Source organism: Grammomys surdaster, unplaced genomic scaffold (genome assembly GCF_004785775.1).
Source record: "Grammomys surdaster isolate TR1022 unplaced genomic scaffold, NIH_TR_1.0 169, whole genome shotgun sequence".
NCBI lineage: Eukaryota > Metazoa > Chordata > Mammalia > Rodentia > Muridae > Grammomys > Grammomys surdaster.
In genome coordinates, this window is record NW_021604617.1 from 10,409,554 (window position 1) to 10,427,748 (window position 18,195).

Below are 18,195 nucleotides of genomic sequence, written 5' to 3' on the forward strand. Positions count from 1 at the left end.
TGTTGTATCAGTGGAGTGAACATGGCTTCTCTCCTGATACATTACACCGCTGTATCAGTGGATTGAACATGGCTTCTCTCCTGATACATTACACTGCTGTATCTGTGGATTGAACATGGCTTCTCTTCTGATACATTACACCTCTGTATCAGTGGAGTGAACATGGCTTCTCTCCTGATACATTACACCTCTGGATCTGTGGAGTGAACATGGCTTCTCTCCTGATACATTACACTGCTGTATCTGTGGAGTGAACATGGCTTCTCTCCTGATACATTGCACCGCTGTATCAGTGGAGTGAACATGGCTTCTCTCCTGATACATTGCACCGCTGTATCAGTGGAGTGAACATGGCTTCTCTCCTGATACATTACACTGATAGATTAGTGGAGTGAACACTCCTGAGTTGTGAAGTTGCTGATACACTTAATGGTGCCATACACTTCTCTGAAGCACCGTCTACTTTCTTATTTTTTATCATTCTGCTAGCTTTCATCTTCCTTATTGTTCCTGAGTAATTAATTGTGTGTGTCTGTGTGTGGGCGCGTGTGCACATATGCACATGCCATGGCATTTTTGTTAGAGGATAACTGCCACAAGACTGTTCTCTCTTTCCATGTGGGTTCAGCAGTTGAACTTGGGTCATCAGGCTTGGTGGCGCTGCCTTCTGAGCATATGCACATTTAAATTCCATTATTATAATTTTTAAAAAATTAATCTGTTTCTTGATACTGTACATTTTGTGAGGCATGGTTTTCATACTTACCTGTTCTTCTCTGAATACAATTTCCTTTATTTATTTGAATAATAGTTACTTTAAAGTTTTTGCCTGCTAACTCCAACCTCTGGATTCCAGTACTCAATCTTTGTTGTCTGCCCTTCTTGTCCTTTATTAAAGATCATATCTACCCGTGTCTCTACATGGCTAGAGTAGTGTTGTTGTTGTTGTTGTTGTTGTTGTTGAAAACGGACATTTTAAATGATATGCCACCGTAACTCAGGCAAACGTTTCTTCCTTTTGGTGGGTTTGTCTTGCTTGCTTCTTTGTTGGCTAGACTGGGCCAACAGATCTCTTTACAGAGAGCAGCCTCTGGTGTCTCTCATCCCTCCATGATGCAGACTTACGTGTGCATTCTCTTCTATTTCCGGCTTTATGTTGCCTTTGGCTTTCAGTTTCAAGCTTCCCAGCAAGCTTCTGTCTGGTCTGACTCTCAGTACCATGGCTATGAATTTCCAGTAACAGCAAGCTGTGCTACAGTTGTGTTTTTAAAGATTTAGTTTTATTATTTTAAACTATATATGTAGGTTTGCGTGTGTCTGCATGTGGGTATATACATGTGAGCACAGGTGACCTCGGAGGCCAGAGGCATTGGATTTCCTGGATCTGGAGTTATGGCTGCTGGGAACCAAACTCAGGTCCTCTGCAACAGCAGTAAGTGCTCTCAGCCCCTGAGCTATTGCTTTTCATAACATTCTTGGCAATAAAACGCTCCACATTTTAGTGTACTAATGTTGACCCCTTTGTTTTGCTGTGGCCTCAAGAGGGCTATTCTTAGCTATTTCTCCATCTCCTCTGCTAAACGTAAAGCTGGCCACTCTTGCTTATTGCTATACAAAAATTTCCCAGCCTTCAGTTTGTTGTCAGGATTGCCACTTCTTTTGAAATAAGGTCCTAGGTATGCACTTCCACATGTTCTGCTCCAAATAATTTCCTCGAGGGGTCTGCAGAGTTCTCAGTTCTTAAGGTCTGCCTCTCTCTGTGCTGAACTTTGGACTGTATTAGACCTGGCAGAAAACAGTGCATACTATGGAAAGATGGACCTGAGAATCTTCAGCCTTATGAGATTCCAGAAGAGAAAATGACACGGTTAAATTGCCGACAAGGAAGTACTTGAGCCAGAGTGTAGGGACAACACATGGGAAGCCCTTCCTGCCATAGCCTCTGGTGCTAGTGCTCACCTTCAAGGGAGCGACTTGTCTACTTACCTTCCAGGAGGTCATCCTCCTCAATGCCTTTGATGATCTTTGACTTGTAGTCTCGGATAAACATGTACTTTAGAAGTCTTCTAAGTTTTTTCTGTTGGAATATAAAGTAAGAGATTCATAATACATTTTTCTTTACTGATAAAGAATTGCTTTAAGAGTTAAATTCAATAGATTAGAACTTGACAGTCACTGGGGAAACACAACTATCATGAACTTGATAGTATAAGCGGAAAATGTGGCCCTGCAGTAACAGCTAAAATGTATGTGTAAGTGTGTTTTTACATGAGTCCATCCAGGCCTGCCAGAATAACACTGCTTGTATATTTTAAAAAACATCTTAAATTCCTTTTGATGATTTCAATAAATACCATATTGCCTTTGGTGAGCCAAGTGTACTTATGCTTTGGAATTTTGTATATATTTGGAGGCAAAAATTATGTAAAATAGACGTATACACATCTAGACTGGGAGTTTTCAACAATTCATTTTTATGTTTAATTTTTGAGACAAAACTTTGCTATGTAGCCTAGGATGAACTCGAACCTATGATCCCATTGCCTCTGTCTACCCTAAGAAAAGGGGCGTGCACTACCACAGCTGGCCTGAGAAACTTTTCATAGGATAGCTATGGGAAGTATCTAGAAGCTGAGAAATCTGGCTTCATGCAGCTCGAAGAATGCTAACGATAGCGAGGTCCTGATGACGGGCTTCTGGGACTTAGAAGAGGATGACTGCAGCACTCAACTTGAAGCGACTAAGGCCTTGTAGCTTATTCTGTGCTAACCCTAGAATGTATTAGCTCTGGTTCACAACCTGTAGGCCTTGGATTTCTAAGAGCGATGAAGACACTTCTACGAAGCTCTTTACATGAATATTACTCAATTTTTCAATATCCCCGAAGTCGAAACAAATCTAACTATTTATCCAGGGACCCTGAGGTACAGACTACAGCTCAGCTGGGCTGGAAGTCGAGTAACCTCTGAGTCTAATTCTGTCATGTGCAAGTGAAGGAAAGTCCCCACCTCACATGCTTGCTGTCTGATTCATGAGATCAAGGAGGCTGCTTGCCACAGTGTGTAAAGCCCAGCAAGTGGTAGAACCACCTGACTGCAGACTCCAACTGCTAAAGACAGTCACACTACACTCAGCAGGGACTTCTGCTTTTTCTTTGCTTTTTCTCTTCTCTTTTCACTCCACCTGTTATTTTAGTTTTGTTCTGTTTAATATTTTTCCTATATAAGCTACTTTACATTCTTTTTGTAATACTTTATAATATAAATAAAATTATTTGAGAAAGATGAGAAGACTAACAACTATTTTGTTACAAGTATGTTGTTGATTGGTCAAAATATTCTGGTAAGAGTCCTGGATACTAGAAACACACCATCAAATGGCATATATTCCTGAAGTTTCTATACGAATGGCTACCCTCCCTACAAGGGGAAGGAACACCAATATGGACTGTGTGTATGTCTCTACGTTTTCTCTATGACAAGATAAACTGGGAAGAGCTAAGCAACTTGTTGTTTCTCAGCTGCCCTGTTTTTTGGCAGCAGTCTACAGGACTCCCTGGGCACAGCACCACTGCAGGCTCTGATGCCTGCCTCCCCTTAAAGATTTACAAGAACAAAACAAATCTGCAATTCCTTTGCTGTCTCCATAAAGTGCTCTTTCCTAGCCATGCTGAGAGCCGTCATAGAATCCATTACCCAGTCAGGTTCCTGGCCTTTTGTCTAAGCTACCTAAGGCCTCAGGAGCCTCACCCCTGATATAACCCTTCCCTACATCAACTCTCTTTCCCGTCTGTCATCTAAACTATAACATTTGCTAGGTCTTAAATCCTTCAAGCATATCACATAGACTGCCTCAAGCAGACTGCAAGCTTCTTGGTATTGAATTCACTTCTTTTCCTTTTCATATTCTTTATATTAATAGTTGGTTGATTAAAACAGGTAAAGTAGCATAGAATTTATTCAACTAGCTACTCATGGAAATTATGACAAAAATAAACATACAGAAATCAATCAGCTTTAATGTCTTAATAACCAGAGTTCAGAGTTTTTATTAAAAATAGAGATAGTAGTTTTTAAATTTTAAATTAAATTACTTGCAAAAAAATTAAATTACTTGCATTAATTTGCTTAAATTTTTTAAGTCAATGAAGAGAATAAATTTTATATTTCAAGTTAAAGATGATTCTGCAAAAGTCTGAATTCTACTAGTATTTAGGTGTAAATTGAGAGGAGAATGAACATGCTACTCAGAGAGGCAGCATTTATACAAACGGCACAGAGCTGGTGCCAGGGAAATGAGAGGAGAATGGCAGTGACTAACAAGGACAGTAGAAGGGAAGAGTAACTTAATGCAGTTTCCCACGTTCATGGAAAAAACAACTCCTGCAGTTGCTTCATTTTGCAGTGTAAATCATGAAGGCTAACCATTGCTTCAATGGTTAAGACTCCCATTTGACAGCTCTAACAAGGGTCCATCCTTTCCTTATGTAAGCTCAAGTAAGCATCACGCCTCACATTAATACAATGAAATTGTTTTATGGTACCTTATCTTTTCTCATCAAGAACAGGAGATCTTCAGCAGAGATCACTCTTGCTCCCCGAAGCTGAGAGACTTCTGCAGCTTGCTGTAACTACAACAAAGGAAACACAGGAAATTGTCTTAGAAATATAAATTATATATAGTACAATCACAATGTCTCAAGAGAGGTAAACCTCGTACAATAAAGACCTGGGGCTAACCCAGCAATCATGTTCCTGCTTCTTTAAAGCAAAGCTCCCTGTGTTTTAAGATATCCAAAAATGCAATTAAATTAGCTTACGTGTCCACCTGTAATAGATACAATAAACAGAACTCCTTGATCTCTTTCATGCAAAAGAGAAATTGTACGCAGCTTCCAGAAATACATTAATACACCTGAAAATAATTTTATGAAATGTTATCCTTCCTACCCATGTGTGCCATGGTCTTGCTCAGTATCACTAGCTGAATAAGTATATTATTAATCTGAGCTCCCATGCTGCTATGATGTGAAATAGACCCATTCAGTACTTTAAAGATCAACAAAAACAGAAGCTGTTTCTAATATCCAAAGGAAAAAAAATACTTTTCGCTTTGGCAAGTCTTCAGTGGCTAAAGGATTCAGTCCATAAATCATAATACTGGACGGCATTAATTTCTTTCCACACTAATTACACGCACACAAAAGTGAACTGTATCTGGGATGCACGAGGCAAAACACACCCCATGAAAAGCTAGATCCCCTGAAATGTCCATCTGGGCCTTCAGAGCTGCAAAGCTGAGAGTTTTCAGGAATTCAGAAGCCCTAGAAACATAATCTTACTTGAAAATGACCTGGAAAATAAAAGAATGTGAAAAACGATAGTTCTAGTTTTTGGCAAAGGCGAACTCAGTTTCTTATTTTGATTAGTTGGAAGGAACATAAAAAAGGTCCATCTGAAAAAAATCAAGATGCTGGAGCACATGTGAGAAAAATGTGCCTATGAGTTCTTCCAAATGCGATCAGGCCCTGCTGATTGCACAGAACCAGCTCCCCCATCTTAAGGATTACAAACACATTTACATAGGAGAGCAGCCCCTGCACAGCACAGCCGAGCGTTTCTTTGGAGAACAATGACACGGGCTCTCCAGTGCTCCTCTTTAACAAGCCATGCTGCCATCTTCATCATCTGAAATTAAATGGTGCATTTGTGCTGAAGGACCTCTGCATGAATGTTTAAACCATTCTGCTAACTAAATAAGCTTCAAACCATCTCTGAATGAGCAGACTATAGAAAGGACTCTCAACTCCTCCTGTGTCAGCTTTCCCACTGGATTTCCTGGATACTGGTAGTTGGTATATAAACAGAATCCTATCTAAATATAGAAATTTAAATTTAACTGTGAGCCATTTAAGAAGAAACCTTAGGAGGGGGTTGAAAAGATGATATATCTTGCCCCAAAGAAACCTAGCTGTTTTCACCATGAACATATTTTCCCTTGAAAATAGTTAGAAAGTCAGGGAAATGTTTATACATCAATTTTTCAAATAGAAATCTTTCTATCACCGACTAAGATACTCTCAGGATGGAGAAGGCGAGCTGCATATCCATTTCTCTGGACACATACAGAGAATGAGGAGACAGCTTATAAATACATTTTATTTTATTTATTTTTTAGATGAAGAAGTGGTGTCTACATGAAAACCACTAGAGACATGAGGAATATTCGTGCCAACAAAGGACCAGGTGAAGTATGTGTCTCTAATAGACGCCTCAGTAAGTCAATGTTTCTTCCATATCCACAGCCAATGCTCTCTACAACAGTCTCTAAAATGACAGCTGGAAACACAGTACCAGAACCAGAACAAAAATAACAAAGACTGAAGAGCTCAACATTTTGTACCATTTCCTAAACCATTTGTTATAATAAGCAAAATAAATTATATTTTATCACTGGGTTTTATTTTTATTTAAAAAAAAGAGACAGGGTCTTTAGAAAGACAAACATGGTAAGAACTCACTAATAAAAGGATATTAGCTGCAAAGTAAAGGATAAGTCTGCTACAGTCCACATATCCTAAAAGGTCAAGTACCAAAGACTGCTCAGGCAGGGGATGTTGCATGAACAGAACAGGGGCTGGAGTGAGGTGAGGAGGAATGAACAGGAGGGATAGGTAAGGGAAGAGGGAGGGACAGAGCACAGGGAGAGACAACTAGAATCAGGAAGCTAGAATCAGGGAGCTAGAATCAGGGAGCTAGAATCAGATAAGCTAGAAACCTAGTGCAATGGAATCTCCCAGGAATCTATGAGGGTGACCCTAGCTAGCTAAGACTCCTAGCAATGGGCGACTCCAAGCCTGAACTGGCCATCTCCTGAAACCAGGAAGATTTCCAATGGAGGGACTGAGCACTAACCCAGCCACAAAACCTTCAACCTACAATCTGTCCTGCCTATAAGATGTGCTGGAGTAAAGGTGGCACAGAAATTGTGGGCGTGGCCAACCAATGACTTGTCCAGCTTGATACCCATGCAATGAGAGGAAGCCTGTCCTTGGCACTGCCTGGAGGGCCAGGAACCCAGAGTCTGGATAGCCCAGAGACCTAGGATAGAAATTTTTTTCCTAATGATATGTTGCCATACTCAGACTGGTGCCTAGCCCAATTGTCATCAGAGAGGCTTCACTCAGCAACTGATGAAAACAGATCCAGGGTCTCACAGTCAAGCATGAAGCAGAGCTCAAGGAATTCTGTGAAAGAGGAGGAAGAACTGTAGGGAACTAGAAGGGTGAAGGACCCCACAAGAAAACTCAGAATCAACTAACCTGGGCTCATAGGAGCTCACAGAGACTAAACCAGCAGCCAGGGAGTCTACAAGGAACTGACTTTCTTCAGACTTGTTACAGTTGTATAACTTGGTCTTCTGTGTAGGACTCCTAAGAGCGGGAGCAGAGCTGTCTCTGACTCTTGCCTGTTTTGGGGACCATTTTTCTCATACTGGATTGTCTTGTCCAGACTTAATCCAAGGAAGAGGGGAGGTGCCTAGTTGTAGTAAAACTTGATGTGCCCTGTTTGGTTGATATCCATGAGAGGCCTGCCCTTTTCTGAAGAGAAATAGAGGAGGAGTGGATCGGGGGGTCAGGACAGATGGGAGGTAGGGGAAGGGGGTAGTGGAGGGTCCGGGAGGAGAAAAAAAAGGATAGGGGGGTCTCTTAATGTCACCTGGTTGGTCTATTTTTGTGTGGACTGGCCCTGAATTCAGAGATTTCCTTGCTTCTGCCTCCTGAGTGCTGGAATTGGAAGCTCATGCCACTACCACACTCAGTCACCCTGGGCGTTTCTAACTTCTTTCTACCATTTGCACTATGGGCACTCCCAATGCCTCTGGCTCTGTCTAGTTACTAGGACTAACATGTACTGGGCTCTAGAATTACCTCTCCTAAATGCTTATGTCTTCTCTAGCAAGGAAGGAAAGGAACTTGGTAGCTAGTTAAAGTAATCCATATGGTCACACATATTACACATTAGCTTATTCCCCTAAACTTTCTGTTGATACCTACCGACACAAGTAGAGTGATCTTCATTAACAGTATGAAAGACAGGTTGGCATGTTGGCACTTCAGATGCATGGGTGGCTGGCTCATGGTCACAGCATTTACTGATATCAGAAATGTTCCTGAGACTTTCAGTGTGAAGAAGAGTTGATATGTACTCTAACATGTTTTAAGTATATTTTTAAAGTTTCCATACAAGGTATTAAATATTATCATTTTGAACAATGTGTTTTAGTGTTTTTCTTCCCCCTTCCCCCATCTCTCTGCTACCCCTAATTTCCCCTTATAACTTTCCCACACCCAGGACTCTTTTCCTCTTCCATGTCCCACATGTTCTTATATCCACACCATCCTGCCTCACCACCAAGTTTTTCTTTACTTTTCTCGGTCTCTTTTCTGGTATAAAAGCCAGGTGACTCAGTTCTCTGAGTTTCAAGACTCCATTTCCACAAGTTCTCTCTGATATGCAGTTCCTAGTCAGTAATGTATACAGAGATGCTAATGTGAATAAAACATAATGTTTAACATTTATTTATTTATTTGGTTGTTTGTTAGTAAATGAGTATGGGCACACATGTGGAAGTTAAGGGCCACTTGCAGGAACTGCTTCTCTCCTTTCAAACATGTGTTCCAGAGATTAAACTCAGGGTGTCAGTCTTAGGGACAAGGCCCTTCACCTGCTAATCCATCTCGCTAGGTCCTGATTTCTACTCTTACTAAATAATTTGGATTCTTAATTTGTAAAAAAAAAAAAATGCAAGTTATATATTTTTGTCAGTAATTAAACCACTATGAAACAAGACTCCATTTTTTATAAACAATATTTAGTTGTATAAAATATGCTAGAAATTATGGTATAGACCAATAATTAAGCCTAATTGCTAGTTTAATTACCACTTGATTTCTCTTAACTTGTTAAAATTGGCACATAGCAACTTGGTAAAATATTCTGCAGAAAGACAATATAATTCTACTATGAGAGTAGTTCAGTCAAAGTGTTTTGCTTCTGATATGATAAAAGATTTTTGTTTAGAAAATGAATGATTGTGCTCTTAGCAACTATTGGAAAACAAAACAAAACAAAAAAACCAATCACCTAAGATTAAACCTCACTGTCCGGAGGCTGGTCATATTAAATGGTATAATATAAAGTCATGTAAGTAAGAACCACACCATTTCAAGTGTTTTAGTTATTTTTTTTCTTCTGTTAAAGACAGGTCTATGTGCAACAAATGCTGTCCTAGAACCCAACTATGTAGGCAAAATTAATTTTCAACTTGATCCTCCTGCCTAAGCTTCCTGGGTTTGGGGATTACAGTATGTACCACATCTAGTTTAATCTTTAAATCTACAAATAAATATTCCAACTTTTCAATATTTCAACTTTTGGGATTTTTCTTTACTTTATAACATTTTCACCAATGCTTGGGTATGTTCTTTATCTGCCCAGGGCTGGGAATATTCTCTCTACCCACAGTGTTTATCCTAATTCAGGCCTTTGTGAACTTTTATTGACCAGCTTCCACATTTCAGTGTCTCCCAGTGGTTACACAGCATGGATTCACCAGCTGCAACCATCTCTCTAGGAGTAACAGTTACTGTATACTGAGTAACACTTTGTATGGCTGTAGTTAAAAGTGTTTCTAAAAAGTGTGTGACTGCAAAAGTCAAACGCAGTCTGGCTTTCCTAGTGACTGGAGGGATACCCTCAGACCACTTCCAACAGTCAAATCTGCATCTACTAGCAGCTACTGCCAATTCTGGCTCTCACTAGTTGGAAATACACGGAATCTACTGGGATGAACTTATACTACTCTATTCTATGCTTTACCTATTGTAAACTTACTCACTGTGAGACTGGTGATGCAATCACCTCAGGCTCTGAATTTAACTACCATTTCCTGTTCTTCAGAGTTTGCCTATCAATTGTATTTTCTGCTGAATATCAAGCTGGTACTTACTTATATGACTTTATAAATAAATATTTGTCAATGGCTTAGCCACAATAATCAAATTTCGCTTTAGAATTTATTTTCTTAGCCAGGCAGTGGTAGCACATGCCTTTAATCCTAGCATTTGGAAGGCAGAAAAAGGCAGACCTCTGAGTTTAAGGACAGCCTGGTCTACACAGAGGACTTCTCTCTCTCTCTCCATGTCTGTCTGTCTGCTTCTCTTTCTCTCTCTCTCTCTCTCTCTCTCTCTCTCTCTCTCAATCTGTCTGTCATACACACACACACAGTTGGTTGTCTTTGATATTGAAAACTACCTTGTTTCCCCTTCTTTCCCAGGCTTACTGCTCTGTGACCTGCTAGGACCTCACCCTAGACTGGTGAGGTCCACATCTCAGCACGGAGTTCCCTTCTTGGTGCTTGCTTGGCCACTACTGCAGAGTCTCCAGATTTCTCCCCAGCCCTGCTTGGAGCCCCCTTTTTCACCTCTGCCCTCTGTAATTTTGCCTCCATGTGGATAGCTACTGTCTCCTTTCTGAGCAGAGACACAATAGATGACTTAAAGTCCACGTCCACTGAGTTTAATTTCTGTCATCTGAGGGCCAGCTTTATTGACTTTCCCCTTGAGTATGAGTTATGTTTTGCTGGCATTATGTATTTTTTTGGTAATCTGTACTTTTAATAGATACTGAGATTAACAGATTCTCAGGACTCTGGATTCTATGTTCCTTAAAAGAATACTAACTTTGCATAAGGAGACAGTCAACCCAAACAAACATAAATCACAGCATCCATCCCTCTCCTATGGTTAGTTATGGCTAAAAAATACCTGTGAGGTTTTTGAAGAAAGGGTCTTTGGGAGACAAATATTTTAAAGACATGTATGTCTGCAACGCCTTTAACATAGGGCTGGTATGATGGCTTTGCGGCTAAGAGCACTTGCTGCCAAACCTGATGACTTGAGTTTGACCCCCAGGTCCTAACATGGTGAAAACAAAGAACTGACTTTTGGTAAGTCATTCTCTGACCTCCACATGTGCACAGCTCCTATCCTCTGGAAGAACATGCTGTTAATGGCTGAGGCACCTCTCTGGCCCCTGCAGACAGCTTTGATATACATAAGCACATGTTAAGTTGGCTCTCCATTTAACTGTCCTACTCTTCGTGTATTCTAGATATTATATCACTTAGTCCCATGACAAATCTGTGGGAGAAATTCAGGCAGATAAATCTATGACTCTAGGTAATGGATGTATGACATCCACCCAGATTTATTTGTCTTTAATATTATTTTTCATAACAAATAAATATTATTGCTAGTTACACCTTACACCGCAGAGAAAAGACTACACCCATAAAAACACTCGATGAACAGACTTACAGTGCTCAATTTACGACTGTGCGCCCTTACACTGGCATGAAAGCAATGCACATCCAGCAGACATTAGATCTGGGTCTTTCCCAAGGCTTGCAGGATGCGGCTTGCTGGGCAACAGCAGCTGTCTGCAGCTCTGTCACCTTGATCTGAGGGAACAGCTAATACTGTAACCCGGCCTGTATCTAGGCCTGTGTGGTGAAGCCACTACGCTTAGTAGACTGTGTGACACGCATTTTCAACTACTGATAATTTTATAGGAGCTAAGCCTATCTCAAGTGGAAAGAGCATCTGGGTTTGTCTCACAAAACATTTCCATTGCTGGCCAATGAACAGCTGCCAAAAAAGGAGAAAAGCGTCTGAAAACATCCACATTAGCGGTTCTCATAGACACAGCCTAGGCTCTGAGAATCGAGTCTAAGAAAGGAATCACATTTGCTGCTGGACAAAGTCATCCTTCAGAACACTATACAGCTAGAGGATAGAGGACTCAGAATACTATACAGCTAGAGGATAGAGGACTTGATCGTCCCCACCCATGTCCCCCTTTCTTCACTGGTGACTGGTCTTCGGCTCTTAGACCTTTGAAACATAAAAAATGATCTAAGTTGATGAAAGATGTGTATAAATTTTAGAGTCTCATCCTCAGCAAATCAAACACATTTGCGTGTTTAACTATGCGATGAGGCTAAGTAAGTAAGCACTGTGGGGCAGAAGAGCTCATATATAAGCATAGATACATATACTACAGGAAGACACTGACAAGCTACAGTCCATGTGGGCCTGCAATGATTTGCAAATTTCTAATCTGCAGTGACTATGTATTATTGTGTGAGGACTGTAGGCCAGACATAGTGAATTTTTTGGTTATTCATATTTAAATGAGAAAGTAGTTCAGTAGGCAGTAACTATGTGAGTTTTCTCTTACCTAGCAAATAAGGAATTTATAAAAAAGCTTTCAAGTCTAAACTACTTTAGATTTTTTTGGAAATTTTAGAAGTAATAAAGTGTATTTTAGATGATAATACATGTTAGTGTAGTCTGTGCTAAACTTGAATGCTCCATTACTGAGCTAGATGTCAGGTCAAACACTGTGATGGTTGGTTTCAGTTGTCACCTTGACATATCTAGAGTCACCTGGAAAGGGAGTCTCTGTGAGGAAGTTTCTAGGATAGGCTGACCTCCTGGCACACTTGTAAGAGTGGGCTCATTTTAATTATTTGGGTTAATTAAGGTGGAGAGCTCAGCATGAGCTGGCCTTGGCCTGCGCAAGGAGAGAACAAGCAGAGTGCTAGCATGTGGGCTCACTGGGTGCTCTCTGCTCTTGTGACTGCAGTGGCTGCTTCAGCTTCCTACGCCTAGACTTTCCACAGCAATGCTCTGCAGCCTAGAGCCATGAGCACCAAACTTTCTTTCTCCCTGAAGGTATTTTTGTCAGAGTATTTTACCATAGTGACAGCCAATGAAACAAAGACAAATACTGTATGGCTAGCTTAGTATCATTAATTAGAAAAATATTTCTTTGCCTTTATGCAGACGTGTAGTTTGTCTGCATGGATCTAGTGCATCACAAGTGTGCCTAGTATGATAGAGCCCAGAAAAGAGTGCTGGATCTAGACATCTGTGAACTGCTGTGGGGTGCTGGGGACCAAACTTGGTCTTCTGTATGGAGCAAGTATTCTCAACTGCTGGGACAGCTCTGCAGCTTCTCTTATTACTTCAAGAAAATTAATCACCAAAAGTAAAATGCAGTGGATTTAGTTGTTTAAATTAACATATAATGAAGTTGCAAGGAGATCAAGCCTACTTTGAATTTGTGCAACATAATTTACACCTGTCTTCAGGCTACCTGGTAACTGGAAAGTGATGTATGTTGAAACCCCAAAGATGCAGACCTGATGTCGTTTTCATTTTTTAACAGTTTCAAACTCTTTTGGTGGTCTACAGTATCTGCTCACCTCCTGGCACAGTGGTCCCATCTTCAGCCACTCCCATTGCTGTCCCTAAAGTCTCACAGACATGGAGTTGCAGCTATTACTTCACAGGACAAAAGCGTAACAGATCTTCTTTTGGAGTACTTGTGGATTTTTACAAGATAGTCTGATTGAGTTCTCTCTAGAAAGTTCAGAGTAAACACAGGTCTATGGTGTGCTTCCATGAGAGTTCAACAGACTAATGAGCAAGCTTACCAAACAGCAAGGGAAAGAACATGGAAGAAACACTGCCTGGAAGCAGCAAGGTGATCTCAGACACGGCACTGCTGTTCCTTTTGGGTTGGCAAACTCTGTCTTATAATATTGACTATTGTTGAGAAAATATATGGAGAAAGTGGCAGATTTAGACTTTTCCAACTGCAGTTTCTGCTTTTGAGACTCAGCAGCAGTACGGGCGGAGGGCAGGAGCCTGCAGAGATGCTTAGTGACAGTGTGGCTTACCATGCTGGTACGGTATGTCCTGAGGGACACTGCAGAACACTGAGATTACTGTTTTACAGATACAGTCTAACTCACTGGGTCATCTCTGCTACTCCAATGCATAAATCCATTCCACAGGCATATGCCTAGGAGCTTCAAGAGCTGTACACTAGGAAAAAACCTCTACAAAGCATTATGACAATTTCCCTCTCATGATGCATGGGATCTGATGGTTACATGAGGCAATGCCATTCATATAGTAAGTCTCAGATAAGATTTTGGGGTAGCATAAGAAGTTTCTAACCTTTAGTATTCATAAAGAGTAAAAGCCACTGTTGGATTATTCTTGAACATTTTCACTTATTTTCCCAAAAGCAAGGAGTGAAAAGAGCACACATGGGGCAACGTGAAGACTTGTCTGTTCAGGTGAGAGTTTATCATACATTCACACACATACACGAAACACAGGCTTGGATCGCAGCCACGGCTATTTCACAAGGTATAAGTTAACTGTAATTTCAATTTAGAAGGAAAAATTAGATTGGGTCCTTTTAATAAAGACGTAATTATTCTAATAATTTTTCATTTCCCAGTCACTTTCCCTAAATACAATTTATACCTTAATGTGCATAAGGTTTTGTTGCTCTAATTTTAAGTAGAAACTTTTCTGATCCTAAGGTTTGGCCAGTAGGAACTAAAGGGGATGAACACTAGTAGGCGAAAAGTCTTTTGCTTTTAATTTTCAATTCCTACATTTATAGGATGTAGTTTATGACTGGCTCTATAATTAAATGTTTGCATCGGTGAGTGAAGAGATTAAGAGTCATAAAAGTGAACTTGGTGAGATGCAGACTGGAGTCAGCCGCACAGTGAATCAATCCACTTAGCTATGAGAATGGAGATACCAACCAGCCAAATTAACTGTGAGGACAGGAGGAAGTACCGGGTCAGGCCTGTCTTACTGGTAAGCATAAACTGTTTACCATGATATACAAATCAGCAGGTGATAGTTAATCACTTCAGGATCCTACCCAGTAGTTCTAGATAAATTTGAAAGCCAAAGACAGTTGTAAAATGGCCTCACAGCACTGCAGTTCCTACTGAATGAAAAGAGGCTGGGCTCTGCTCTCCACCTGTCCTTTGTTTTCAGCTTTTAATGGATAGATGTGATTTGTGTATGCTTCCTTTTTAGCCTCTCAGAGAAGGCAGCCCCTATGCAAATTCCATGTCCAAAGGAAAAATGATATATGTTGTATCTAGTTTCATCATATTGTGTGCAGTGTATGTAAAGTTAGCTGCAACACCAGGTTCCTAATGCCAGTCTTCCTTAATATCCTCCCCATCAAGATATTAAGGGGATAAGAAGGTTAGATAACAGAGTGCTCTGAACAGAACGGCCCCCTCTCAGCTGGGGCAGTCGGAAGCAACAATGTACGTAAGAAAGGAGAAGCGATTATACTCAGTTGAGAAAACGTTTAGCTTTGGGGTAATGAAAACCAAAATGGGGATATTGTTCTAAGAGTCATCAAATAAGGTTATAATGCTAAAGCCCCAACAATATTCACACCATCACACACAGGCTAGAATTCCCACGGCCTTCTAAGACAGAAGTGGTAGCCCTCCCAGCCCAGGTGGTAGTTCTCAACACCTTTGGAGGTTGAATGGCCCTTTCACAGGGGTTTCCTAATGACACTAGAAAACATAGATATTTACATGATGATTCATAACTGTAGCAAAATTAGAGTCATGAAGTAGCAATGAAAATAATTTTATGTCTGGAGTTCATCACAACATGAGGCACTGTGTTAAAGGGTCACAGCATTAGGGAGACTGAGGGCCACACCTTACCCTGTGGTGCTACCAGGGTGCCTTCGAAACCTTCAGCTAGCTCAGCTCTATAACTTCATGGTTGAATGCTCTCTCCACAAATAGAAGGCTTCCCTTCCGAGATGAAATTCCTCACTGCCTCATATAGGAGTGAAGTAAAAGTTCATTTAGCCAACAAGGAAAAGCCCTCGTGAGGACTAATGGTTGCGAGGCAGAAGCAGAGGATGGGCATAGGAAGAAGGCAAGAATGAGGGGATGTCTGTGTCCCACTGTGTCCATGTCATCAATACCATGGACACTGTGCTGACATAACCAAGAAAAACTAAGCAGTCCAGGACTAGCTTCATTCCACGGTGTTAACATAAGTAAATGAGCAAAAAAATGTAGGGGAAAAATATCTACAACTTTAAAGTGACCCAATGTTGTTCATTTCTTTTCTTGGATTACCAGGAAAGTGAACTGACAGAGGCTGAATCTTTAACAACAGTATAATAGATAAGGCTAAAAGGAAATAGGTAAGCATGTAGGTTAAAAGGCATGTTCTGTTCAATTCAACACTGGTCTCTGGTTCGTTCATCCACTACAGAATTACTGAACACCTAGAACACAGGGAGCTGAGAACTGAAAATTATGCGAATTAGAAGCAAAACATAGGAAGTAAGCAAATGCATGGATCAATAAGAAAATCAAGGGAAAAAGAAAATCACAACAGTCTCTAACATTCACAGGGCTTATAAGCTTAAGTCTGTTCACTTTTAGTGATGGGGTACAATACATTATAGCAGGTACTAAGACTGTAATAAAAATCACACTCTGAAATAAACTAGTTGAATGAGCTTATGATAGAAACCAAGGTATTCAGCTGAAGACCAGAACTTAAGCACTGTGTGGAGAAATTTATTAGGCTCACAGGGCTGTAAAATTATACTAGACTGATTTGAAGAGTCTTAAAGACACTGTTGTACACTATCTGAAAATGTCCCCAGAAAGTATCTCTACTCATTGCCAGTTAGTTAATGCTGTGAAACCATCTGATGCATTTCTACCCCAGGGGCAAACTAAACTGTGTCTACTGCTCTTTAATCAGGATTTGAAGAAAACCTCAGTTTTCCAATTTTATTTGGCTGAATCCCAACTAATCTATGTGCATCTAGGCATCGTTGTGGCTGGCTTTGTAAGAGATTTATTTGTTTGCTTATTTATTTCTTTTATTTACATGGTCATCAGTCATAATTTTGGAGGAACATAGACAGCACAGTAGAGAGCACTGGCAAAGAACTGACCAGGGTAACTAAAAATCTGCAGAAAACTGCCAGAAAAGCTGCTATAGCTACCTCACCCCACCCACTATGTGCAGCATACAGGTCTAACAAAAGCAGAAATCCTAGGCTTAAGGAGCAAAGGGCAGGCAGAAGTCACCTGTGCTTGGAAGTCAGACAGGGTTAGCCGATAGGAATACAACCAAGGTGACTAGACATTCAAAATTTTAGATCTCCCTGGTGACTCTTCTGAATCAAAGTCAGTCAAGAAGGCAGAGGGCATGAGAACTCTGCTGGGAGGGACTTGCTTAGGATGAAGGACAAAGAGGATGGAGGGATGAACTGAATATATCCAGAACCACATGACTCTTCAAGTCTATCCCCAACTGCCTAAAGTAGATGCTTTTCATCCCCTTTAAAAATTATTTCTGTTGAGAGAATTTAAAAATAGAAATGGGTGGGAAGTGTCCGGTACCAAATAAACAATGTGGTCCAGTGATGAAAACTGTAATTCCAGATTCCAAGAGTTAATTTAAGAAAGGGCAGCACCAATAACAAGTAACAAGAATAAACCAGGACTTGTTGAGTACACTGCAGGATGCCTGACATATTTTAGATATTCTCTCTCTCTGTCTCTCTCTGTCTCTGTCTCTCTGTCTCTCTCTGTCTCTCTCTGTCTCTGTCTGTCTCTCTCTCTCTGTCTCTCTCTCTGTCTCTCCTCTCCTCTCCTCTCCTCTCTTCTTTCCTCTCCCTCTTCTCCTCTCCCTTCCTCCCTCTCTCCTTCTTCCCTTCTGTGTGATGCATGCATGTGTGCTTCAGTACACAGGCCTGTGTGAGCATTTAAGTGTGGAGATCCTAAGTTGACCTCTCTTCATTATGATATGTTGTTTCTTTTTCAAATATGTAGGTATAAACAGTATATGCATGTATGTGTGTTCACATATATGTATGGGTATATACATATGAACACCTACAATTGACATCAAAGGCTAGGAAGATGACTATATACATAAAGTGTTTTTTGTGTAACCATAAGTACCTATGTTTCAGTCACTAGTATTCAGGTAAAAGCCAGGAACATTGGCAACCCTATAATCTGAACATGTGGTGGAGGATGGTGGACTTGTCAAGACAGGATTCCTGAAACGTCTTGGTCAGTCAAAATGGCAAGCTTCAGGTTCAGTGAGAGGCCGTGGCTCAATAAATAAGACAGAGATCTGGTGATAAAGACATCCAACATCCACAACTACCTGCATGTGAATGCATGGCTGTTCTCTCTCTCTCTCTCTCTCTCTCTCTCTCTCTCTCTCTCTCTCTCTCT

The 18,195-nt window shown here is 40.6% G+C and overlaps 1 protein-coding gene across 4 annotated transcripts in view; it reads right to left on the reverse strand.

The window, feature by feature from the left end:
* The window catches only part of Supt3h (SPT3 homolog, SAGA and STAGA complex component), a 318,914-nt gene that overhangs the window by 113,290 nt on the left and 187,429 nt on the right, over positions 1-18,195 (reverse strand). For all 4 annotated transcript variants that reach the window (XM_028766546.1, XM_028766547.1, XM_028766549.1 and 1 more), the window contains 2 exons: positions 4,544-4,630; positions 1,987-2,077 (listed from right to left, as the gene is read on the reverse strand). In XM_028766546.1, the coding sequence (XP_028622379.1) occupies positions 1,987-2,077; positions 4,544-4,630 (178 nt within the window). The remainder of the gene's footprint in view (positions 1-1,986; positions 2,078-4,543; positions 4,631-18,195) is intronic.